Source organism: Suncus etruscus, chromosome 17 (assembly GCF_024139225.1).
Source record: "Suncus etruscus isolate mSunEtr1 chromosome 17, mSunEtr1.pri.cur, whole genome shotgun sequence".
Taxonomy (NCBI): Eukaryota; Metazoa; Chordata; class Mammalia; order Eulipotyphla; family Soricidae; genus Suncus; species Suncus etruscus.
The window spans coordinates 1958349-1979095 of record NC_064864.1 but is presented as its reverse complement, the minus strand read 5'-3'; the positions used below and the strand labels follow the sequence as shown (position 1 = coordinate 1979095).

General features: G+C 42.9%; 1 protein-coding gene across 2 annotated transcripts in view; it reads right to left on the bottom strand.

The window, feature by feature from the left end:
• Positions 1-413: 413 nt before the first annotated feature.
• Positions 414-20747, bottom strand: part of HERC4 (HECT and RLD domain containing E3 ubiquitin protein ligase 4) — a 91387-nt gene continuing 71053 nt past the window's right edge. For both annotated transcript variants that reach the window (XM_049790478.1, XM_049790479.1), the window contains 9 exons: positions 19589-19687; positions 16251-16418; positions 15903-16046; positions 11841-12007; positions 10955-11021; positions 7044-7126; positions 4149-4332; positions 3133-3235; positions 414-1648 (listed from right to left, as the gene is read on the bottom strand). In XM_049790478.1, coding sequence (XP_049646435.1) covers positions 1440-1648; positions 3133-3235; positions 4149-4332; positions 7044-7126; positions 10955-11021; positions 11841-12007; positions 15903-16046; positions 16251-16418; positions 19589-19687 — 1224 coding nt within the window. In that variant the 3' untranslated portion in view covers positions 414-1439. The remainder of the gene's footprint in view (positions 1649-3132; positions 3236-4148; positions 4333-7043; positions 7127-10954; positions 11022-11840; positions 12008-15902; positions 16047-16250; positions 16419-19588; positions 19688-20747) is intronic.

Here is a 20747-nt window from a genome sequence, read left to right as displayed (position 1 = left end):
TGTAACAGCATTATATCACACAGATGCACGTTTCTAGTCGAACTGTTTTATTGCTAAGAAATGCGAATCCCACGAGCTGCCTGGATATTGGTACCAACAGCTTGTTCAATGCAGGTTTGCCATGAATCTTCACATAACAAGTGGCATATTTTTGTGAAGCGTCATAAAACGAGGTTGGCCTGTATGTAGTTTCATTTCATACGATTAACAGCCTCCCAAATTCAGAACAGGTTTTGATGCAGAAGGGGTGTGAATTCAAAGTTGTGGATTCTGAATTCTAAGTCGATGTGTATGCCTCCATAAAAGACTTAATTTGCACGGCGGTGGTAGCGTAGCGACCCAAAATACAAGACGTGTTCCCTGAGGAAATGACTGCTTGAAGACTTGGAACCTTACATGAGAGCCAGTGACCATTTAATTATTAAATCAATAATCTTTATTATTTAAAGTTTTCACATCATTTTTAAAATAAATTTAAAAAATAAATATTTGCATTGTAGCATAGTCACAGGTGTTGCATCAACTCCGACTTTTACAATTTCATGACACAAGGTAACTAGGCATCAGCACCATTAGATTGGTTTAAAATTCAAGGAAGTAGTTCCACAGCACTGAAGGTTCGGATCAAATGCCAGCCTGTGGCATTCATGTTTTGAAAGCTAGGGTCCAGTGATTGGTCTCTGAGAAGTCTGTTTCTATCCCTGGCGGCTGTAGAGCAAAGTTCTCCCGTTAGGAAATATTAGGCTTTCTGATAATGTCCCATAGACAGGAGCATCTCAAGATTCACAAGGAGGAGAAAGAACTCAAGCTATTTAGGTTTGCATGAGGACGTTAATTCTAGCAAAAAAGCAAAGACATTTTTATTTTCACCATGCTGATTTTTTGTATTTAGAGATTCTTAGAGTGTAAGATTTAAATCATGATTTTAAACCTTAAAAGGTCAGCTCAATTACAACCATAGAAACTGTACTGGTATCAGAACATAACTATTTTATTACAAAACTTAACATTATTTACAAAATGAAAAAATAATCAAATGACTATTGCAGGTCAGAGTTAGACTTTTTACCCAGTGATTGAAGAAGAAAAAAAACTAAGCCACGTTTCCATGCACTCACACACCAATCAGATCACTCGTGAAATAGGCAAACTCTTTAAAATTCATGTTAGCAAAACTTCAATGTATTCACAATACTTGCAGTTTATTCGAATATGGCAAAAAAAATTCATGGTTCTGTACAATGAGTTTAACTATTAACACAGTTTGTTCATTTTCCTTTAATATTTTTGGCTTTCGTGAATATTCTCAGTATTGGACATTTCATAAGTAAGAATTATAGTAGTACCTCTTCTCTTGTCACCTTGCTGAATTCATCACAAGAAAACACAAATAATTAGTTTAATGCTTCTGCAACACACTGGATGTGGTGACTCCCAGGTTATATCAAACTGAAGCCTTCATTGTGATCGATGGCCTGGATCAGTTTAGACCGGAGAGTTTCTTTCTCTGAGTATTTTGGAAGATCCAGGAGATTAAAGCAGGTATGGGAGACGGGGAGATAGTCCTCACCACCTCCCGTTGACTGGATGACGAGTTTCAAGCTCTTCATGCCGAGAATCGGAATGCGGTCGCTACCTGTCAAAAATACTGCCGAGAGGAAAAAGTCACGTGCATGATCGCTTCACCAGTACAGCACAAGGACAGGTTTTGGGGCCCACTCACCCCGCAAGCCTTGACACCGGACATTGGCTCTCACTGGGGAAGCTTATTCATGATGGCACATCTTATCTGATCAGAACGAAGAAAACCTATTTTTTCTTTAAGGGCCTCTAAGTGATACCTAATGACTATGAAGTCAACATTTCCTATGATCCCCAAATACTATAAGTCAACTATGAAGTGCCCTTTTGAGAATTTTTTAAAATAAGGATAGTCTTCAAAAAACTAGAAATGGATTCAGCAGCACTACTTCTAGGAATATACTGTAGGAGCCCAAGACATGATGCGGAACAGCCTCCATTTCTGGCACCACTCCGAAGAGCCAGAAGCTGGAAACAATTCAAGTGCCCGAGGAGAGAGGGGCGGCTAAAGAAACTGGTACATCTGCATAGTGGAATACCAGGCAGCTGCTAGGAAAAGGGGAGTCATGAAATTTGCTTATACAGGATGGATATTATGGAGTATTATGCTGAGTTAGAGGGAGAGGGGGGACACAGAATGATCGTTCATTTGTGGAATATAAAAAATGAGCATGCTGACAGTACCCAGAGACTATTAGTAGAGATGAGGGCCAGGAAAGAGCAGGGGGTGCAGTGAGGGCAGAGAAGGGACCACAGTGACAGACGGAAATGACCGCTGAGCAAGAACTGGGTGCTGGAAAAGGAGGTAAAGTGAAATGATACCCCTTCATAACAATACTGTAAACCAGTGTCTAAAAAAAGGGAGAGGGGAGAGAAGTATGAGAGAGAAACAACTGGATTAGGAACAACCTTAGACCCACGGTGTTTAAATAAAATAATTTAAGAATATTTAGTTTGTGCTGGAGTGGCAGATAGCACAGCTGGTCCCCTGAGCACCACCAGGAGTCATTCCAGAGTGCAGAGTCAGGAGCGGCAGGTGTGGGTCTCCCACCTCATTGTGTTTATTTGTTTGTTTGTCTGTTTATTTAGCTTTCTGGGCCACACCCTGTGACATTCAGGGATTACTCCTGGCTCTTCGCTCAGAAATCGCCCCCCGCTTGAGGGACCATATGGGATGCCACGGGATGGAACTGCCACTCGTCCTAGGTTAGCATGTGCAAGGCAGACGCCTTACCACTTGCGCCACCTCTCCGCCCCCCTCCCAATTTTTTTTTTGGTTTTTGGGCCACACCCGGCGGTGCTCAGGGGCTACTCCTGGCTGTCTGCTCAGAAATAGCTCCTGGCAGGCACGGGGGACCCTAAGGGACACCGGGATTCGAACCAACCACCTTTGGTCCTGGATCGGCTGCTTGCAAGGCAAACGCGCTGTGCTATCTCTCCGGGCCCATGTTTTGAATTCTAATTGAAAATAAAACCTGTCACAGTGAACCAATTTTCTGAGAATAAGCTTAATTTCATTCTTAACAAAACATAGTAATTAGAATTACTTACACAGAAATTGTTTTTTCTTTTCCAGTGGTAATTCATGAAATACTTCCCAAAATATTTTTATTGTAGGATGTTCTGCCCAATATTCCCCTTTATATTCTGTATTCTAAAAGACAATATAATCTTTTATTAATATTGAGGATATTAGTTTCATCTTGAATCTGAAAAACGGCTACCTTTGTACACGAAGCTAAAGTTTTCGAGGAAATCACTCCAGTGATTCAGTTTACTTTCCTGGGCATTTTGCAATTGGAACTATTAATTTTGAAAGGAAAGGAAAGAAATTATGTTCAAATCAGCAGAAATCTCTCCCCATCACTTAACAGAACATACAATTGTAAGACCTTCAAAATTAAGTTAAAGTTAAAGTTGGGGGGTACCATGTCCCCGGGACCTGACTAGGTCTTTGCTCCAAACTAGCACCTTTTTTTTTTTTAGAATTACCAGAGAATCATTTGCATAGCAAAGAAGAAAAAGATAATTAATTTCCTTTATTAAGGTACCATAATGAAGAATACAGATGTATTATTTATATTCTGCTGAAAAAAAAGTTTAACATTTTGACAAATTAGGGGAAAAAAAAGAAGACCAAATTTTTCATTATGTGGGTTTCCTAGTTTTGAGACAGAATGAAAACCCATTCAAGTTAACCAAGTCAATCTTCTACTACCCGGCCACCACTGATAAAAAATGACACTTTCTCTCTGATCACTATTAATCCCACAAAGAGAATAATGCTGTCTTTGGGGCTGGAGAGTGGGGACAGCCGGCAGGGCCTTGCCTTGCACGTAGCTGACCCAGGTTCAATCCTGGAGCTCGCCAGGACCGATCTGTGAACTTAGAGCCGGAGCACTGCCCAAGCACAGCCACAAGAGAAGAAAAACGCTGCCCTTTGTTCACAGGAAATGGACTCCTTGTGGATCAGAACGGGGCAGTGCTGTCACATAAAATGACAGTAAGGTTTAATAAATGAGGCCAGAACTGTAGCAACACTTTTCTCCACAGGTTTGCTTTCTTACCTTTTCCAGCTCCTTCCAATCATAATTCGTGTTTCCAATAACCATGGCTTGCAGTTCGTTGGGCTGGAAGAGCTGGAGCACTTTGCCTCCACAGACCTTATGAAAGCCCGCGTGAAAGGCATCGAACAAGGAGGCCACTGATTTATTGAATATGTAATCCACGTAGGCATCCACAAACTCCTGCCTGGAAGTGAAAAGAAACGCATGCAAGGCCCAGAAGTATTATTTAAGGAGAACGCATGTTGTGGCTGTCTTAAAATTCTTCCACGCTCTGAAGGCGAAGAGCTTTTTATGAAACAGAAAAATCCGAGAAGGGAATCAAAGGGGAGACAGTCTGGAGGAGTTTATCAGCTGTTACGATTAAAAATCCAGTGCATCTCTGAGGGGCCAGAGTGGTAGTGCAAGTGAGAAGGCATCTGCCTTGCACATGCTAGCCTATGATGGACCTCGGTTCAATCCCATATGGTCCCCCAAGTCAGGAGTGATTTCTGAGCACAGAGCCAGGAGGAACCCCTGAGCACCACCAGGTATGCCCCCCCCCCCCCCCCCCCAAAAAAAAAACCAGTGCTAGAACTTATCACTTATAGTCTGTATTAGGCTATTCCTAAGTGAATATTTAGGAAACAAGTGAACTTTTCTTACGAGGGAAAAATGACATCAGTTTAGTACTTAGAGCCAATCAACTTTGTTCTTTATCAACTATAAGAGAATAATCATGTTATTTCAGAGACAGTTGATCTCCGCCACAAAATCTTTTTCTTCCTTTTTTCCTTTCTTTTATGGTTTTTGGGTCATCAGAAGCTCTCATGGGTACTCCTGGCTGTGTACTTAGAAATTACTACTGAGAGGGGCTGGAGCAATAACTCAGAGGTAGGACGTTTGCCTTGCATACGGCTGACCTGGGACTGATCCAGGTTCAATCCCTAGCAGCCCATATTGTTTCCCCCGAGCCTGCCAGGAGCGATTTCTGAACGCAGAGCCAGAAGTAACCCCTGAGTTCTGCCAGGAGTGACACAAAATCCCAACCCTCCAAAAAAAGAAATTATTACTGGCAGACTCAGGGGACCATACCGGATGCCGGACATCAAACCTGGGCCAGCTGTGTGCAAGGCAAATGCTCTCTACCTGCTGTGCTATTGCTCTGGTCCCCAGTAAAGTTTTTTAAAATTTTTATTTGTTTATTTATTTATTGGTTTTTGGGCCACACCTGGTGACACTCAGGGGTTATTCCTGGCTCTGTGCTCAGAAATCGCTCCTGGCTCAGGGGACAAACGGGATGCCGGGGGATCAAACTGTGCTTTGTCCTGGGTCAGCTGCGTACAAGGCAGACACCCTACTGCTGCGCCTTCGCTCAGGCCCCTTTTCTATTTTTGTTTTGTTTTGGTTTTTGGGTCACACTGGCAGCGCTCAGGAGTCACTCCTGGCTCCACACTCAGAAATCACTCCTGGCAGGCTCGGTGGACCCTATGGGATGCCGGGATTTGAACCACCATCTTTCTGCATGCAAGGCAAAAGTCCTATCTCTCCGCCCCCCCTTTTGTAATTTTTAATATGAATGGTACTTCTCTTTGTGAGTATACTGATTTTTTATTTCTTTTCAAGTTTTGTTCTGCATCTTTCCTTGGTTTCTCTTTGTTCTTATCCTTCCTTCAATGTCAATGAACTCTGGCCCATTCATCCAACTTAAAAGTTATTTTTCATGAACAAAACAACTTCATATATCATAGAATGGAGGGAACTGTAGACTCTGTCTTCCTTTTACTTCAGTCTTGGGCTGTGCCTACCTATCCCATTTAATTCAGTCTTTAAGAAAGCAACTTTCTGAGTTGCTTGTACAGCTACAGAAAAGAGGATCCTAACTGCTTTCCCACTCCCTCTTGGTCCTGACACTCTCCTAAATGCCACACACTTTCTCTAAAAAATTTTTTTTAAACTTTCTTTATTGATTGATTGGGTGTTGGGCCAACCCCATCTGTGCTCAGGGGTTGCTCCTGGCTCTGCAATCAGAAATCAACTCTGGCAGGCAGGGGGACCATATGGGTGCTGGGAAATGAACCGGGTTCCTCCTGGGTCAGCCGCATGCAAGGCAAATGCCCTACAGCTGTCCACACACTTTCTAACATTTTGTGACTGTCAGTGCTCTCTACTGGCTGCTTCCTTGGTTCCTTCAACGTATTTTCTGATGTGGCCTTCTCTGGCTGATGCCATGGTTTTGGAGCTTCCAGAAACATTTCACTGTTTTCCCTTTTCCCTTCACTTTATGCTTGGTATGAGGATTTTGAGTATTTGTATATTAGTTTTTGGGATCATGCCCTGGTAATGGTCAGGGGTTACTCTTGTCTCTGCATCAGAGATCACTCTTGACTGGGCTTGGGAACCATATATGCCGGGAACTGAACTCAGGTTCACGGTGCAAAGCCTGTATGAACCCTACCAGCTGTACTATCATTCCACTCCCCTTACCTTGTTCTAGGTGTTGTGATTTCCAAACCCAGGTCTATGCTTTACAAATCACTGAATCACTGTCTCAGCTCTGTTATGGTTTTCCTTTTGGTGTTTGGGCCACACCCGGCGGCGCTCAGGGGTTACTCCTGACTCCGCTCAAAAAATCACTCCTGGCAGGCTCGGGGGAACATATGGAATTCCAGGGATCAAACCCGAGTCTGTCCTGGGTCGTCTGCATGTAAGGCAAATGCCCTACAGTTGTGCTATTGCTCCTGTTACAGTCTTTTTTATCCCTTTTACTGATTAAAGGGATTTCACTTGAAAATTATAGATTATTCCTTACTAACCACATGAGTGTGAGTAGAGTTGACATATTTCTAAATAATTAAAAATGCCCAATGACTCTTAAATCACTCGCTGCCACTGATTCTTTTATAACTATTAGCTTACCGATTTTGTTTGTTAACAGCTGTGTCTGCGCCATTTAGAACCAGCTCTTTCACTTCTGTGGCACCGAAGTTTTCGACTGTGATCTATTAAAAAAATATCCACGTCAGACCCAAAATTTACTAGGTTTCTTTAATAACCAATTCAACCTACTTTATCATTAAGTCTAAGAAGAAATAAAGCGAATATATTTAAGGTTAAATTCTGCTACCGCACACTGTAAAAAAAATCATTTTTATTCAGACAGTGAGAAATGAGAGGTGTTCAGGACTGGGTTTGAGGCACAAAATGTCTCCCACTGATTCCTCTGCCCGACCCCACTTCTCTCTGCCTGGCCCCACCACAGTGGCCGCCCCTCCTCCCCCAGTTCTGCTAGTCCGAGGATTGTTTTTGTTTCAAAGATAAGTTTTGCGAGAGGCAGGCTCTCTCCTCTTTCCCCCTCTCCTTCTCTCCTTTCTTCCCCTTTTGTCCTCTCCCCTCTTTCCCCACCTTCTCCACTCTAAAAAATAAAAATAAGAAACTGAGCTTTGCACTCTGGTCTCTCATCCTGCTGCTGAGCGGGTTTCAGGTGTAAGTCTGGGTCCTAGCAGCACCACCTAGCCCTCCCGTTTGAGCGCTTCCCACCATCACAGACGTCGCCCCCGCCACAGGCATGCTTGCTCCAGACCACCATTCTCGTGCTCTTATGCCATTATGCTTCTTCCCATCTCCCATTCGAGAAGGTTTGTTCTGTGTCGGTCTCTCCCGGACTAACTGCATTCACTCAGCGCGATACACTGCAGATACCCTCATGGAATTCTGATACCATAAGCGATCGTGAATTTTGCACGAGTCTACAAACAGAAGCTGAAATTCTAAATTCAGCTTTCCAATTACTTTTAAATTTCCAGGAGTGTCGTTAGTTAAGAACAGGAGATGAATGTTGATTGTACAAAAAACGTTACGGTGACATGATAGCAGTTAAATATTAGAAACATGGGCCCGGAGAGATAGCACAGCGGCGTTTGCCTTGCAAGCAGCCGAGCCAGGACCAAAGGTGGTTGGTTCGAATCCCGGTGTCCCATGTGGTCCCCTGTGCCTGCCAGGAGTATTTCTGAGCAGACAGCCAGGAGGAACCCCTGAGCACCGCTGAGTGTGGCCCAAAAACAAAAACAAAAAAACAAAAAAACAAAAAAAAAATATTAGAAACAATGCTATTTTTAGACAAATGATAGAATTCAAGACTCCGAATGCATTCTTTCCAACAGAAGTTACTTTCTATATTCCATATAATCTGCATTTTATACATTTGATTACATTTCAGGGTTACGCCATTAATTCCTCTTGTAAATTGTTGGTTTTTGGGCCACACCCGGCGGTGCTCAGGGGTTACTCCTGGCTGTCTGCTCAGAAATAGCTCCTGGCAGGCACGGGGGACCATAGGGATGCCAGGATTCAAAACAACCACCTTAGGTCCTGGATTGACTGCTTGCAAGGCAAACATCGCTGTGTGATCTCTCCGGCCCCATTTTGGTTATTTTTGGGAAAAAAAAATTTTTTTTTTTGGTTTTTGGGTTACACCTGGCAGTGCTCAGGGGCTACTCCTGGCTCTACGCTCAGAAATCACCTCCTGGTAGGCTTGGGGGACCATATGGGGTGCCAGGATTTGAACCACCATCCTTCTGCATGCAAGACAGATGCCTTACCTCCAGCTATCTCTTCAGCCCCATATTTTTAGATGTTTATTATTTATTTCTTTTGCAGTGCCAGGAATTAAACTCTCTAGTGCTGAGCTACATCCCTGACTGGACAAACTGGGGATTCTATTTTTTAGTTTTTGGGCTACACCTGGTGGCACTCAGGTGATCAGAAATAGCTTCTGGCAGGCTTGGGGGACCATCTGGGATGCTGGAGATGGAACCCAGGCCTGTCCCGGGTCGGCCACATGCAAGGCAAATTCCCTATCGCTATGCTATCACTCCGGCCCCCCCAAACTGGGTATTCTGAAACCATTTCCTTTCCTATAAGTTGCTGCTCCCATCTTGGCATCTTTTCTCTATACCATTCTATTAAAATGTTATTTTTTTTGCTAATACTAGGTTTGAAGTAGGATAATAAGAGATTTGAATAAATCCCTTATCTTATGAATTAATTAAAAAGTATGAATTCATATGCTTCATAATTACAATTAATACAATTCATATAATTATTATATGTAATATTATATGATCACTTCATATTATAATTCATACTTATGAATTATAATTCATCAAAATTATGCAATAGACACAAACAAAAACAGACCAAAGAGGAAAAAAATTACTTCTAATCGAAGGAAGTATAAAAGACCTCGAAGAAAATGTCATGAAAAGCACCTGAAAGGGGCCGGGTAGGTGGCGCTGGAGGTAAGGTGTCTGCCTTGCAAGCGCTAGCCAAGGAAGGACCGCGGTTCGATCCCCCGGCGTCCCATATGGTCCCCCCAAGCCAGGGGCGATTTCTGAGCACATAGCCAGGAGTAACCCCTGAGCGCCAAACGGGTGTGGCCCAAAAACCAAAACCAAAACAAAAAAAAAAAAAAAAAGAAAAGCACCTGAAAGGATGAAAAGGGGTCTGAAAATTGAGAGGGGTGAGATTTATGAGCACACAAAACTTTAAGAACAGACTACGTCTTGACTTTTTTTGGGCAAACCAATAGCAGAATCGTGTCAGTACAGACCACAGGATTATAAAGAGGAACGAGGTTGAACAGAAGTATACAAAACTTAAAAAGAGGGGCCGGAGAGATGGCATGGAGGTAAGGCAAATGCCTTGCATGCAGAAAGACAGTGGTTCGAATCCCGGCATCCCATATGGTCCCCCGAGCATGCCAGTAAGGATTTCTGAGAGTAGAGCCAGGGACCCCTGGGCGCTGCCAGGTGTGACCTCCCCATCAAAAAAAAAAAAAAAAAGAAATATACAAAACTTAAAAAGAGGGGCCGGGAAGGTGGCGCTAGAGGTAAGGTGTCTACCTTGCAAGCGCTAGCGTAGGACAGACTGCAGTTCGATCCCCCAAGCCAGGGGCGATTTCTGAGCGCATAGCCAGGAGTAACCCCTGAGCGTCAAACGGGTGTGGCCCCCCCCCCCCAAAAAAAGAAACAACTTAAAAAGAAAGAGAAATGGGGCTGGAGCAATAGTACCGTGGGTACAGCATTTGCCTTGCACAAGGATTCAATGACCAGCATCCCATGTGGCCACCTCAGCAATGCCAGGAACAATTCCTGAGTGGGGAGCAAGGAGGGAGCCCTGAATACACCCCAAACAACACTGCTCCTGGCAGTACTCTGGACCATAAAAAGTGTTATTGGGAATCACACCCCAGACTGTGTGGCAACTTGCCTGCTAACACTAGCTCTCCGGCCTGGAGTTAATTTTTGAAGTGGCTGTTGAATATTTTTACACTGTAATAACACCATCTGCTTCTCTAAACATTCCTGTAATTGTAGACTTTTTTATTTTTGTAAAAGCTAGGCCAAAGCAGTAGTACAGCCGGTAGGGTGTTTGCCTTGCATGAGTTAACCTGGGTTGGGTCTCTGGCATCTCCTGAGCCAGCTAGGAGAGATTCCTAAATCCGGAACCAGGCCCTGAACACCACTGCCTCTCCCCCACAAATCCAAACGAAGCCTGAACTTCCAAGACCCTTTGTATTTATGGAAAAGTTAAGCAAGTTTTTGTAGGTCATTAAAACACTGCCTTGACGTATACTAATGCCAATCTCACAGGACTGTTACGAGGACTGAATAAAATAATGTAGGTACTGTGACTAGCATAAAGTAAGTGCTCAGATAAATGTGGAAGATCTTTCTACGTGACGTCCCCCATGAAAATAAAAACTATACACATAGCTATTAGAAAGAATGAATTGTGAGTATATGGCGAGTCTGCTCTTTTCATCTTACCGTGAAATTAAGACAAAATGTGTCTTCTATATCATCTTCTGGGTAATCCAGTAATTGCTGCAAGCTTCTGCAAAACAAGATATATACACGTATTTACAGAAGAAAGCCTTTCTTTGAGGCAAACATTATTGAGTAGGCTACTTTGTATATGGATAACATACTTTTTTATTCATGACAAAATTCTTTCATTAATCTGTACTTTTCATATTGATTTCAGAATGATAAACTTAGGAATAATGTTGAGAAAAATAATTCACTACATTTTCTCTCTTTTCCTCTGACTAAAAAGACCAGGCACCCCACTACTCTCTACAAATTCATACAAATTTTTATTTATAGCTTTTTTAGTTTTTATTCCTTCTTATGTAACAAATATAAGCAAACCCTATGTGGCCCACCCAGGAACAACAAATTCAAAAGTAAAAGCTCAAATAAACTACTCACAGGAAACACTATCTTCCTAATGTCATTATTTGATATTTGCGAAGTATGTTAAGTTACTAAATATTTAGCTAATTGTTTTATACAGGTGAAACTTTCACTAGACAACTTTGGATCTAAGAAACAACAGATCTGGGGCTAGAGAGAAAGCATGGAGGTACGGCGTTTGCCTTTCATGCAGGAGGTCATCGGTTCGAATCCGGCGTCCCATATGGTCCCCCATGCCTGCCAGGAGCAATTTCTGAGCCTGGAGCCAGGAATAACCCCTCAGCACTGCCGGGTGTGACCCAAAAACCGCAAAAAAGAAACAACAGATCTTCCTTTATTAAAGGGTTTCTCTGTATTTCAAAAATTCAGCAAGGATAATCAAACACAGTTATTCCTAAACAGAAACGTTAGTACAACCCCCATTTTCAAATCCTTAACTGCTACTTTTTCAACTAACCTCCCAATATCAGGCACTAGTTCTTTCAAATCATCCAGGGACGGCTTCTTTTTCAGCAATTTTTTATATAAAGCCAAAGGAAAATGGAGGTCCACAATAGTAAAATTATAAATTGCTAGCCCACAGATAACGCCGATCAAATGGAACAAGTCACTGTCTTCAAATGTCTAGAAATAGAAAGAAAATAAAGGTTTGTTCTCTGGGTTAAAACAATATATTTTTTCTAATGATAAAAACAGTTTATAGGAGGCCCGAAGAGATAGCACAGCGGCATTTGCCTTGCAAGCAGCCGATCCAGGACCAAAGGTGGTTGGTTCGAATCCCGGTGTCCCATAGGGTCCCCCGTGCCTGCCAGGAGCTATTTCTGAGCAGACAGCCAGGAGTAACCCCTGAGCACTGCCGGGTGTGGCCAAAAACACACACACACACACACACACAAAACAAAACAAAACAAAACAAAACAAAACAAAAAAACAGTTTATAGGGGCTGGAGCAATAGGGCGATTGCCTTGCATGGTTTGACCTCGGACGGACCGAGGTTCAATCTCCCCGCATCCCTTTTGGTCCCCAGAGCCTGCCAGGAGCGATTTCTGAGCGCAGAGCCAGGAGTAACCCTGAACATCACTGGGTGTGGCCCAAAAACCAAAAAAAAAAAAAAAAGTTTATAGAAGAAAGTTTAGAAGACACAAAAGTAATATTGAGTAAGACATAAGTTTATTGTCATGAAACTCTCCCAGGATAATATGTTGATATATTTATGTCCACATTTTCATTCAATGTTTTAGTTTCAAGTCTCCAAGTTAAAAAGTCTAGCTAAGATATTGCTGTACATAAAACTTCAAAATGGTCATTTTTTTCTAGTAGCATATCTATATCACTAAAAGGAATCTATATTCTCCAAGTTGAGATGAGCTTTCAGAAGAGAATGCTCGAAAATACTAGTGTGTAAAATCTGTGTGTAATCCTTAAAACTGCCTGTACTGGTCCCCAGAGTAATTGAAAATGGTGAATGAACTAGCTGGGGGGAAGCTAGAAGATGAAAACACACATAAGTATTTTCTAGCGTTCTCTTCTGAATGCTCATGTCAACTGGAGAATATAGATTCCTTTTAGTTCATTCACCATTTTCCATCACTATGGGGAACCAGTACAGGCAGTTTTAAGGATTAATTATACACAGATTTTACACTCAGAACAAAGCTGCTATTGGGGGGGGGTGCAGAGCACACTCTAAGTCATGCTCAGGGCCTAATACTGCCTCCTTCAGCAACTGCACAGGAGGGCTTGGGCGATAAATGCCCTGCTGCTGTGCTTTTGCTCTGGCTCCCGAGAACAAAAATTTTTAAAGAAATCTTACTGGTGTCCAGTAGTTACTCCCAGCATCATGTCCAGGGAACCAGGGGCTTCAACATGCAAAGTATGTTCTCCCTTCTGGTCAATCCCTTCATTAAGAATCTGACTTTATAATGGCTTCAAATTACAATATATAAAAGTAAAATTTTGAAAATACAGTCACAGGAAAACATTTTAGAAATCAGATCAAAGGAATCAAATGGATTAATTTACTGGCTCTGGTGGAGAGGGAGGGAGGGAGGGAATCAAAATCCAAATAATGTTTATCTCATATAATCATTATAGGAGTCAATGGAATACTTATAAAAGGTTTTTCAAAAATTTATAATTTTGGGGGGGGGCTGGAGCAGTGGTGTAGCAGTAGGGCGTTTGCCTTGCACGCAGCTGACCTAGGATGGACCATGGTAGTCCCCTAAGCCAGAAGCGATTTCTGAGCGCACAGCCAGGAGTAACCCCTGAGTATCACCACATGTGTTCCCCCCAAAAATCAAGGAAATAAAAAAGTTTATCTTTTTTTTTGGGGGGGTAGGGGGTATCATGCTAGGAATAATTACTAGATAACACTGGGTATAGTCCAACAAGATTTCTGTAAAAACCTTTGTTCTGGGGGCCGGAGCAGTGGCACAAACAGTAAGGCACCTCCTTGCATGCGCTAGCCTAGGACAGACTGCGGTTCGACCCCCCAGTGTCCCATATGATCCCCAAGCCAGGAGCGACTTCTGAGCGCATAGCCAGGAGGAACCCCTGAGCATCACTGCGTGTGGTCCAAGAACCAAAAACCAAAAAAACCAAAAAACTTTGTTCTGAAGCCAGAGAGTTAGTACAGCAGGTAAGGTGCTTGTACCAAATGCAGCAAACCGGGGTTCAATCCCTGGCATCCCAAAGGAACACATACAACACGTTATTCTAACTTTTTAGTATGATTTAAAATAAGGCTCAAAGCAATATTGAGAGTGGGGTACTTGCCTTATGCGCAGTTGGCTTGGTTCAATCCCTGGCACCACATATGGTTCCCTAAACCCAATCCCCTCAAGGAATGGTCCCTGAGCACCGAGCCACAAGTAATTCCTGAGTACCACTGCTTCACAGTGTAGAAAGCTCAGGAAAAATTCTGCTTTTTAACTGAGGGCTTTTTTGGTCAAAGGACAGTTAAGCTTACTGCCAACTGCCAAACTGTTTTCTTCCACATTACAGTTTATACTGACATTTGTGATCGGGGAAAATACCCACTGCTCCACAGTTGCATGTAAATACACACACACACAGGCAAGTGATTCTGAGCAAAGAGCAACTTGTAATTAACAGAAAATTTGGAATCTGTGTTTGCCTGGGAAATGCCTCTTTGGGTAACTGATTCATTCTTTTAATAAGCTGATAACAAAAGAGAGAGAATCTTTTCCAAATAGATTGTACCACTAAGAAGACGGACAAACACACAAAACAGATCAGGGCACTTTCTCGCTATTAAAATAGTAAAGTGACAATCAGAATAATACCCATTTGAAACCCATCAGAAATTAATTCAGCCGAGGCAATGACCATCAATGATAAGGAACACCATCAAGGGTGGCTTGCCTTCCCTAAGAGTGTATAAAGTAATGCATCAAGTGTCTTAGAAACAACAGCAGAGATTTTATTTTATTATTTCGGGGGAGGGTCACACCCAACAGCACTCAGAGGTTGTTCCTGGCTCTGCGCTCAGAAATTGCACCTGGCAGGCACAGGGAACCAGATGGGATGCTGAGATTTGAACCACTGTCAGTCCAGGACCAGCTGCATGCGAGGCAAGTGCCCTGCCACTGTGCTCTCTCTCGCCCAAGAGCAGATATTTCGGGCAATGTTTTACTAAGTAATAAAAGTACAAGCAGACAGAATTTCCTGCCAGTCCTTTATGGGGAAAACTGCTGTAAGAGGAGCGATGGCAAAGACTTGAAGCTTGTTGGCGTGAGTCTCTGTCAAAAGCACTAAACTCTGCATGCTCGGACAGAGCATGCAGAATAGGCAGCCCCGCCTGCATTGGTTAGGACAAATAGAAAACTATTCCTGAAAGAAAACTTAAACTGGTAAATATTAATCAAATTCAAAGAATTAATTAATTAATTCCAAATTCAAAGAAAGATCATCCTCAGGCTGATATTTTATTTTACTCTGTTACAGCATGATGGTGATCACTAAATGGTTGGTTTGGGGGCCATACCAGGAAATGCACAGGGGTCCCTCCTGGCTCTGCACTTAGGGATCGTTCCTGCAGGGCTCGGGGGAACATGTGGATGACAGGGATGGAACCTGGGCAGGCTGCATCCTAGCAGCTGTACTACTGTCCCAGTCCAAGCATTAAGTCTTTTGATGGCCAAGTCCAAAAATTAATGACTGTCAAATTTCGATAAAACAGTACACAATGTATAGTTGTACAAAATGTTAGGAATACCTCTTCTTTACTGAATTAACTTGATAAATATGGTATAAATACTACAGCATAGGGGCCAGAAAGATAGCATGGAGGTAAGGCGTTTGCCTTTCATGCAGAAGGTTGGTGGTTCGAATCCAGGAATCCCATAGGGTCCCCTGAGCCTGCCAGGAGCAATTTCTGAGCGTAGAGCCAGGAGGAACCCCGGAGCGCTGCCAGGTGTGACCCAAAAACCAAAAAAAAGAAAAAAAAAATACTACAGCATTACATAGAAGAAAGTAAGGTGACTTTTCTTTTTTTACCTTATCAGAAAACCAGATGAGCCTGGAATCTTCATAATACCTAAACATGCCATACTTGGGATCCAACAATTCCCTCATGATGAGCAAGAAAAATTCTTTGCGCACCCCTCCTGCATCAACGGCATCTTCTCCAACAAATATAACCTGTAAACAGCAAAATATAAGCACTGAATATAAAGAAAAGTATATTCTGGAGAACCAACGTTATTTATTCCAACTAAACATTTAGCAAAAAATTACATTAAAACTTTGTTTGATTTATTCGGCTTCAAAGACATACTAAAAATGGACAAAGGAAACTTAAGACATAAGCGTGCAAATAATCACACACAGGAAAAGTGAAATTACCTTGAGCGGCTTTTTGTAGTCGATATTCTTTGTTTTTCTAAGGACTTCCATTGCGTCCCCTACAATATTTTCTCTACGCACTACTAGAATCAGGCAGGGATTCACAGATTCAATCACTGGGAGAAAGAGAGAGGAGACATTCTGTCTGTGGGCCTGGTCAATAGCCATCTAGAAAACAAAAGGGTAAACGTGTAATAGCTGTGCTACAGAGAAGCTGCGATGGACGGACATGGCTTCCTCCACCTAGGACACATCCCGCAGTTCCTACAGTTTTTATGTCACTAAATTCATTTGCGCTTAACTGGCTTCTAGACATAAAGAGTATCTTTTGACAAAGAATCTCAAAACCACCAAAGAACCAAAACTACATGGAGTCCAAATTGCAAGAACCCTAACGATGCACCCGATAAGGTGGTGGGCTACAGAGTGTGAACCTGGGGAAATAAGTTGGTGGGAGAACTTTGGCTCCATTGGTGAAAATTGGAGTTTTTTTTGTTTTATTTGTCTCAAAGTATGTTATTAACAGCTTTGTAAATCACGGTGCTTAAATTTAAATATATGTAATTTTGAACTGGACATATAAACACCACCATTACTGAAACATGAAACTGAGTAATATTAATCCCTGAACTATTTTTTCTTTATTTTGCGGGGAGGGGCACACCAGGCAGTGTTCAGGTTTTACTCCTGGCTTGGGATCCAGGGATCACTCTGGCAGGCTAGAGGGACCAAAAGGGGTGCCAGGCATCAAACCTGGGTTGGCTGCGTGTAAGAGAAGCACCCTACTTGCTCCGCTGTAGCCGCAGAACTGTTATTTCGTAAAAAAAAAAAAAAAATCAGAAGAGAAAAAGAAAAAGACAGAACAGCATTTAAATAAGCCTGTCTGGGGCCGGAGAGATAGCATGGAGGTAAGGCATTTGCCTTTCATGCAGAAGGTCATCAGTTCGAACCCCGGCGTCCCATATGGCCCCCTGTGTCTGCCAGGAGCAATTTCTGAGCATGGAGCCAGGAGTAACCCCTGAGCACTGCCGGGTGTGACACAAAAACCACCAAAAAAAAAAAAAAAAAAAAAAAAAAAGCCTGTCTACAGAGAATAAGAAACAGCCCAGCTAGGAAGAAAGTCACCTAGTAGAAGAACCAGAGACCAACCAATCACCTGGCATTTACCATTTTGTCCTTTTCATATGCATTTCCTTTGCTTGTATTCTAACACGGAATAAGGATTTTTTTTTTGGGGGGGGGGGTTATACCCAGTAGCGCTCAGGGGTTCCTCCTGGCCCTACACTCAGAAATCGCTCCTGGCAGGCTCGGGGGACCATATGGGATGCCAGGATTCGAACCACCGACCTTCTGCAGGCAAGGCAATAGCACATGTGGAAGACCTTGGTTCCATCCCAGAGATTCTATATTACGGTCATTGAGAACTGCCAGAAGTGATTCCCCAGAGTAACCCCTGAAAATCAGTGAAGGTAGCCCCCAAACCAAAACCAATAAAGAAAAGCAGTACCATGGGGCAGTGAGTTTAAAATTTTTTTTTTTTTTTTTTTTTGGTTTTTGGGCCACACCCAGTAACGCTCAGGGGTTACTCCTGGCTATGCACTCAGAAGTTGCTCCTGGCTTGGGGGACCTTATGGGACACCGGGGGATCGAACTGCGGTCTGTCCAAGGCTAGCGCAGGCACCTTACCTTTAGCGCCACCGCCCGGCCCGAGTTTAAAATTTTTAAGCATTTTTACAATATTAAATTCCTAAAGCATTCTCTCTTCCTTGTTGAGTCTGCAGCCTGTCTAATCATGTACTCTGTACCAGAAGAAGAAACTCAAGACCTTTTTAGTACAGATTCAAATGATGAGGCAATTTTTATAATCACGATAGGGATTGGGGAGAGGGCTAGAAAACATACTTTGCATGCCAAAGACAGATTTGATTTCTGGAACTGCCTAAATACTGCCAGGAACAAAGCCCACAGGACCAGCCAAAAGGAGTGGCATCCCCAACACTCCAATCCTCACACACAAAAGGTTCAGTTCAGAAAAGAAGGCGTGGGTGGAGAGAAGATGGAGGACAAAATAACTCATCTCAAGGAAAATAACTTGTGACTATACCCGTCTTCAAGGAAACCTTACATCTTTCTCCTCACAAACAGCCAAAGGCCTCCCATTTGAACACGGTATATCTTTTATCCTAAAGATAAACAGGGCCTTAATCAGATGCTAAGTGTCACCTAGAAGGACAACTTATTTTGTTTTTTTTTCTTTTGGGTCACACCCAGTGGCGCTCAGGAGTTACTCCTGGCTCTGTACTCAGAAATCGTTCCTGGCAGGCTCAGGGGACCGTATGTCCTGGGTTGGCTGTGTGCAAGACAAATGCCCTTCCGCTGTGCTATCTCTCTGGCTCTAATGGTTTGTTTAATCAACTCTTCATTTATATGTGTGTGGGCAGGGTCCAGAGGATCAGTGCCAGGGTGCAGAGGGGCTGGCTATCTTGCAAGAAAGGGGACACAGTTCAAGCCTGTAATGCCTCACATGTACTAAGCATGCTCCAGGCAACTGAAACCCAGTACCAAGAATGATTTCTGGCTGTATTGATGCCAGGTATGTGTGTGGCCTCAGTGGGTGACACAGGGGTGACTGGTGAGACTGCAAATAAAAAAGATGTGTAAGCGCCTGGCCAGAAAGTGAACAAAATCTCAGGAATCCGATTCCCAAGCAAGCTCACAGCCATAACTCGTGTGTCTCCACAGACAGGCTGCCTCATCAACAGCTTGCACAAACACCCAGCACTCTGCCCGGGTCCAAGCACCACACCCTGTCATGACCTGAGCATTCTCCACAGCTGAGTCTGTGTCTGCACCCAGTCAGGCATGTGTGTGACCTTCCCAGGCAATATGGTGTTGTTGCTGTCATCAACAAAAACAATAAAGGGAAAAGGAAGGCAACATGGAGAAGGGAAGAAATAAAGAAAAGGAATAGGAGCCGGAGATATAGCATGGAGGTAAGGCGTCTGCCTCTCCTGCAGAAGGTCAGTGGTTTGAATCCCGGCGTCCCATATGGTCCCCTGAGCCTGCCAGGAGCGATTTCTGAGCGTAGAGCCAGGAGGAACCTCTGAGCGCTGCCTGGTGTGACCCAAAAACCAAAAAAGAAAAGAAAAGAAAAGGAATAAAATAACAAAGACATGTAAACAAGACCACATAAGATATAGTGTCACAAGAAACAATCTTCTTGATATGGCCAAAGTCCTTTGCAAAAGACAAATCACAAAGGCACAGAAGGTTCTCCAAGATTACAAGTTTGAGGCAAATTTAAGAAATTCAAACAAATCAGATCAATATTATATTACCTGCATCTGTAAGACTGCGTCTGTTTGTAACAGAGTGGTTTTCGCTTGGGCGTCAAACACAAATGGGTACGTGCAAATTGTAACAGGGATATCTGCCAACTAAAATTAGAAAGTATACATTAATATAAATTGATTTGTCATTTTTTTTTTTTTTTTTTTTTTGGTTTTTGGGCCACACCCGGTGACGCTCAGGGGTTACTCCTGGCTATGCGCTCAGAAGTCGCTCCTGGCTTGGGGGACCATATGGGACGCCGGGGGATCGAACCGCGGTCCGTCCGAGGCTAGCGCAGGCAAGGCAGGCACCTTACCTTTGGCGCCACCGCCCGGCCCCGATTTGTCATTTTTTAACTGTACTTTTTCTTTCAAGGTTGATCACTTGTGTTGTTCAGGCATTATAAATTCAGAAGTCTTGCTTATAGACAATATTTCCTAATAACTTAGGTGAGCACTATAATTTCAACTTCCAATTTTAGGAGCAGACTATGTACTTCAAATTCCACAAAATACGATAATTACAAGAATCTTCTGCTTAGCATGTTGCCTCTTCTGAATTTCAGTGACTTAGGTTCCAACTTTATGCTAGAATCGGGTGCTTCTCCATTTTAAGTCACAATGAGAACTTCTAACGAGTTACGGCTATCGAGGTTAATGATGAGCTCTCTGCTTATTTATTCAGATAAACACTGAACATCGCAAGGGTGCCAACATGATGGCAATCTAGCACTTGTTTATTCAAACAGATTAAGCAACAAATTCCATTGACCTTTAGAACAGATTACGGCCACTATTGTCAGATCTTTGACCTTAGTAGGTAAAGCAGTGATTAATTTCTACATATTTTAATGGTGCAGAGAAATAAATAGTAAGAGCTAGATATATTTTTTCAGTCAAACATTTGTAGTTCCTACTATCTACAAAACAAAACACGATTTGTGTCACAGTCCCGAAAGAACCCCTTCTCTGCTATAAGGCTTCCAGGAGACCTTATGCACCACAGAACCGCATTTCAGCATCGGGGACTCAAACTCAGGGTCTCACTCAGCAGGGTAAGCACCAGTGAGCTATGACCCAGGACGGGGGGACAGGCAGGGGAGAGCCCTCTTCTTTTTTTTTTTTTTTGGTTTTTGGGTCACACCTGGCAGTGCTCAGGGGTTATTCC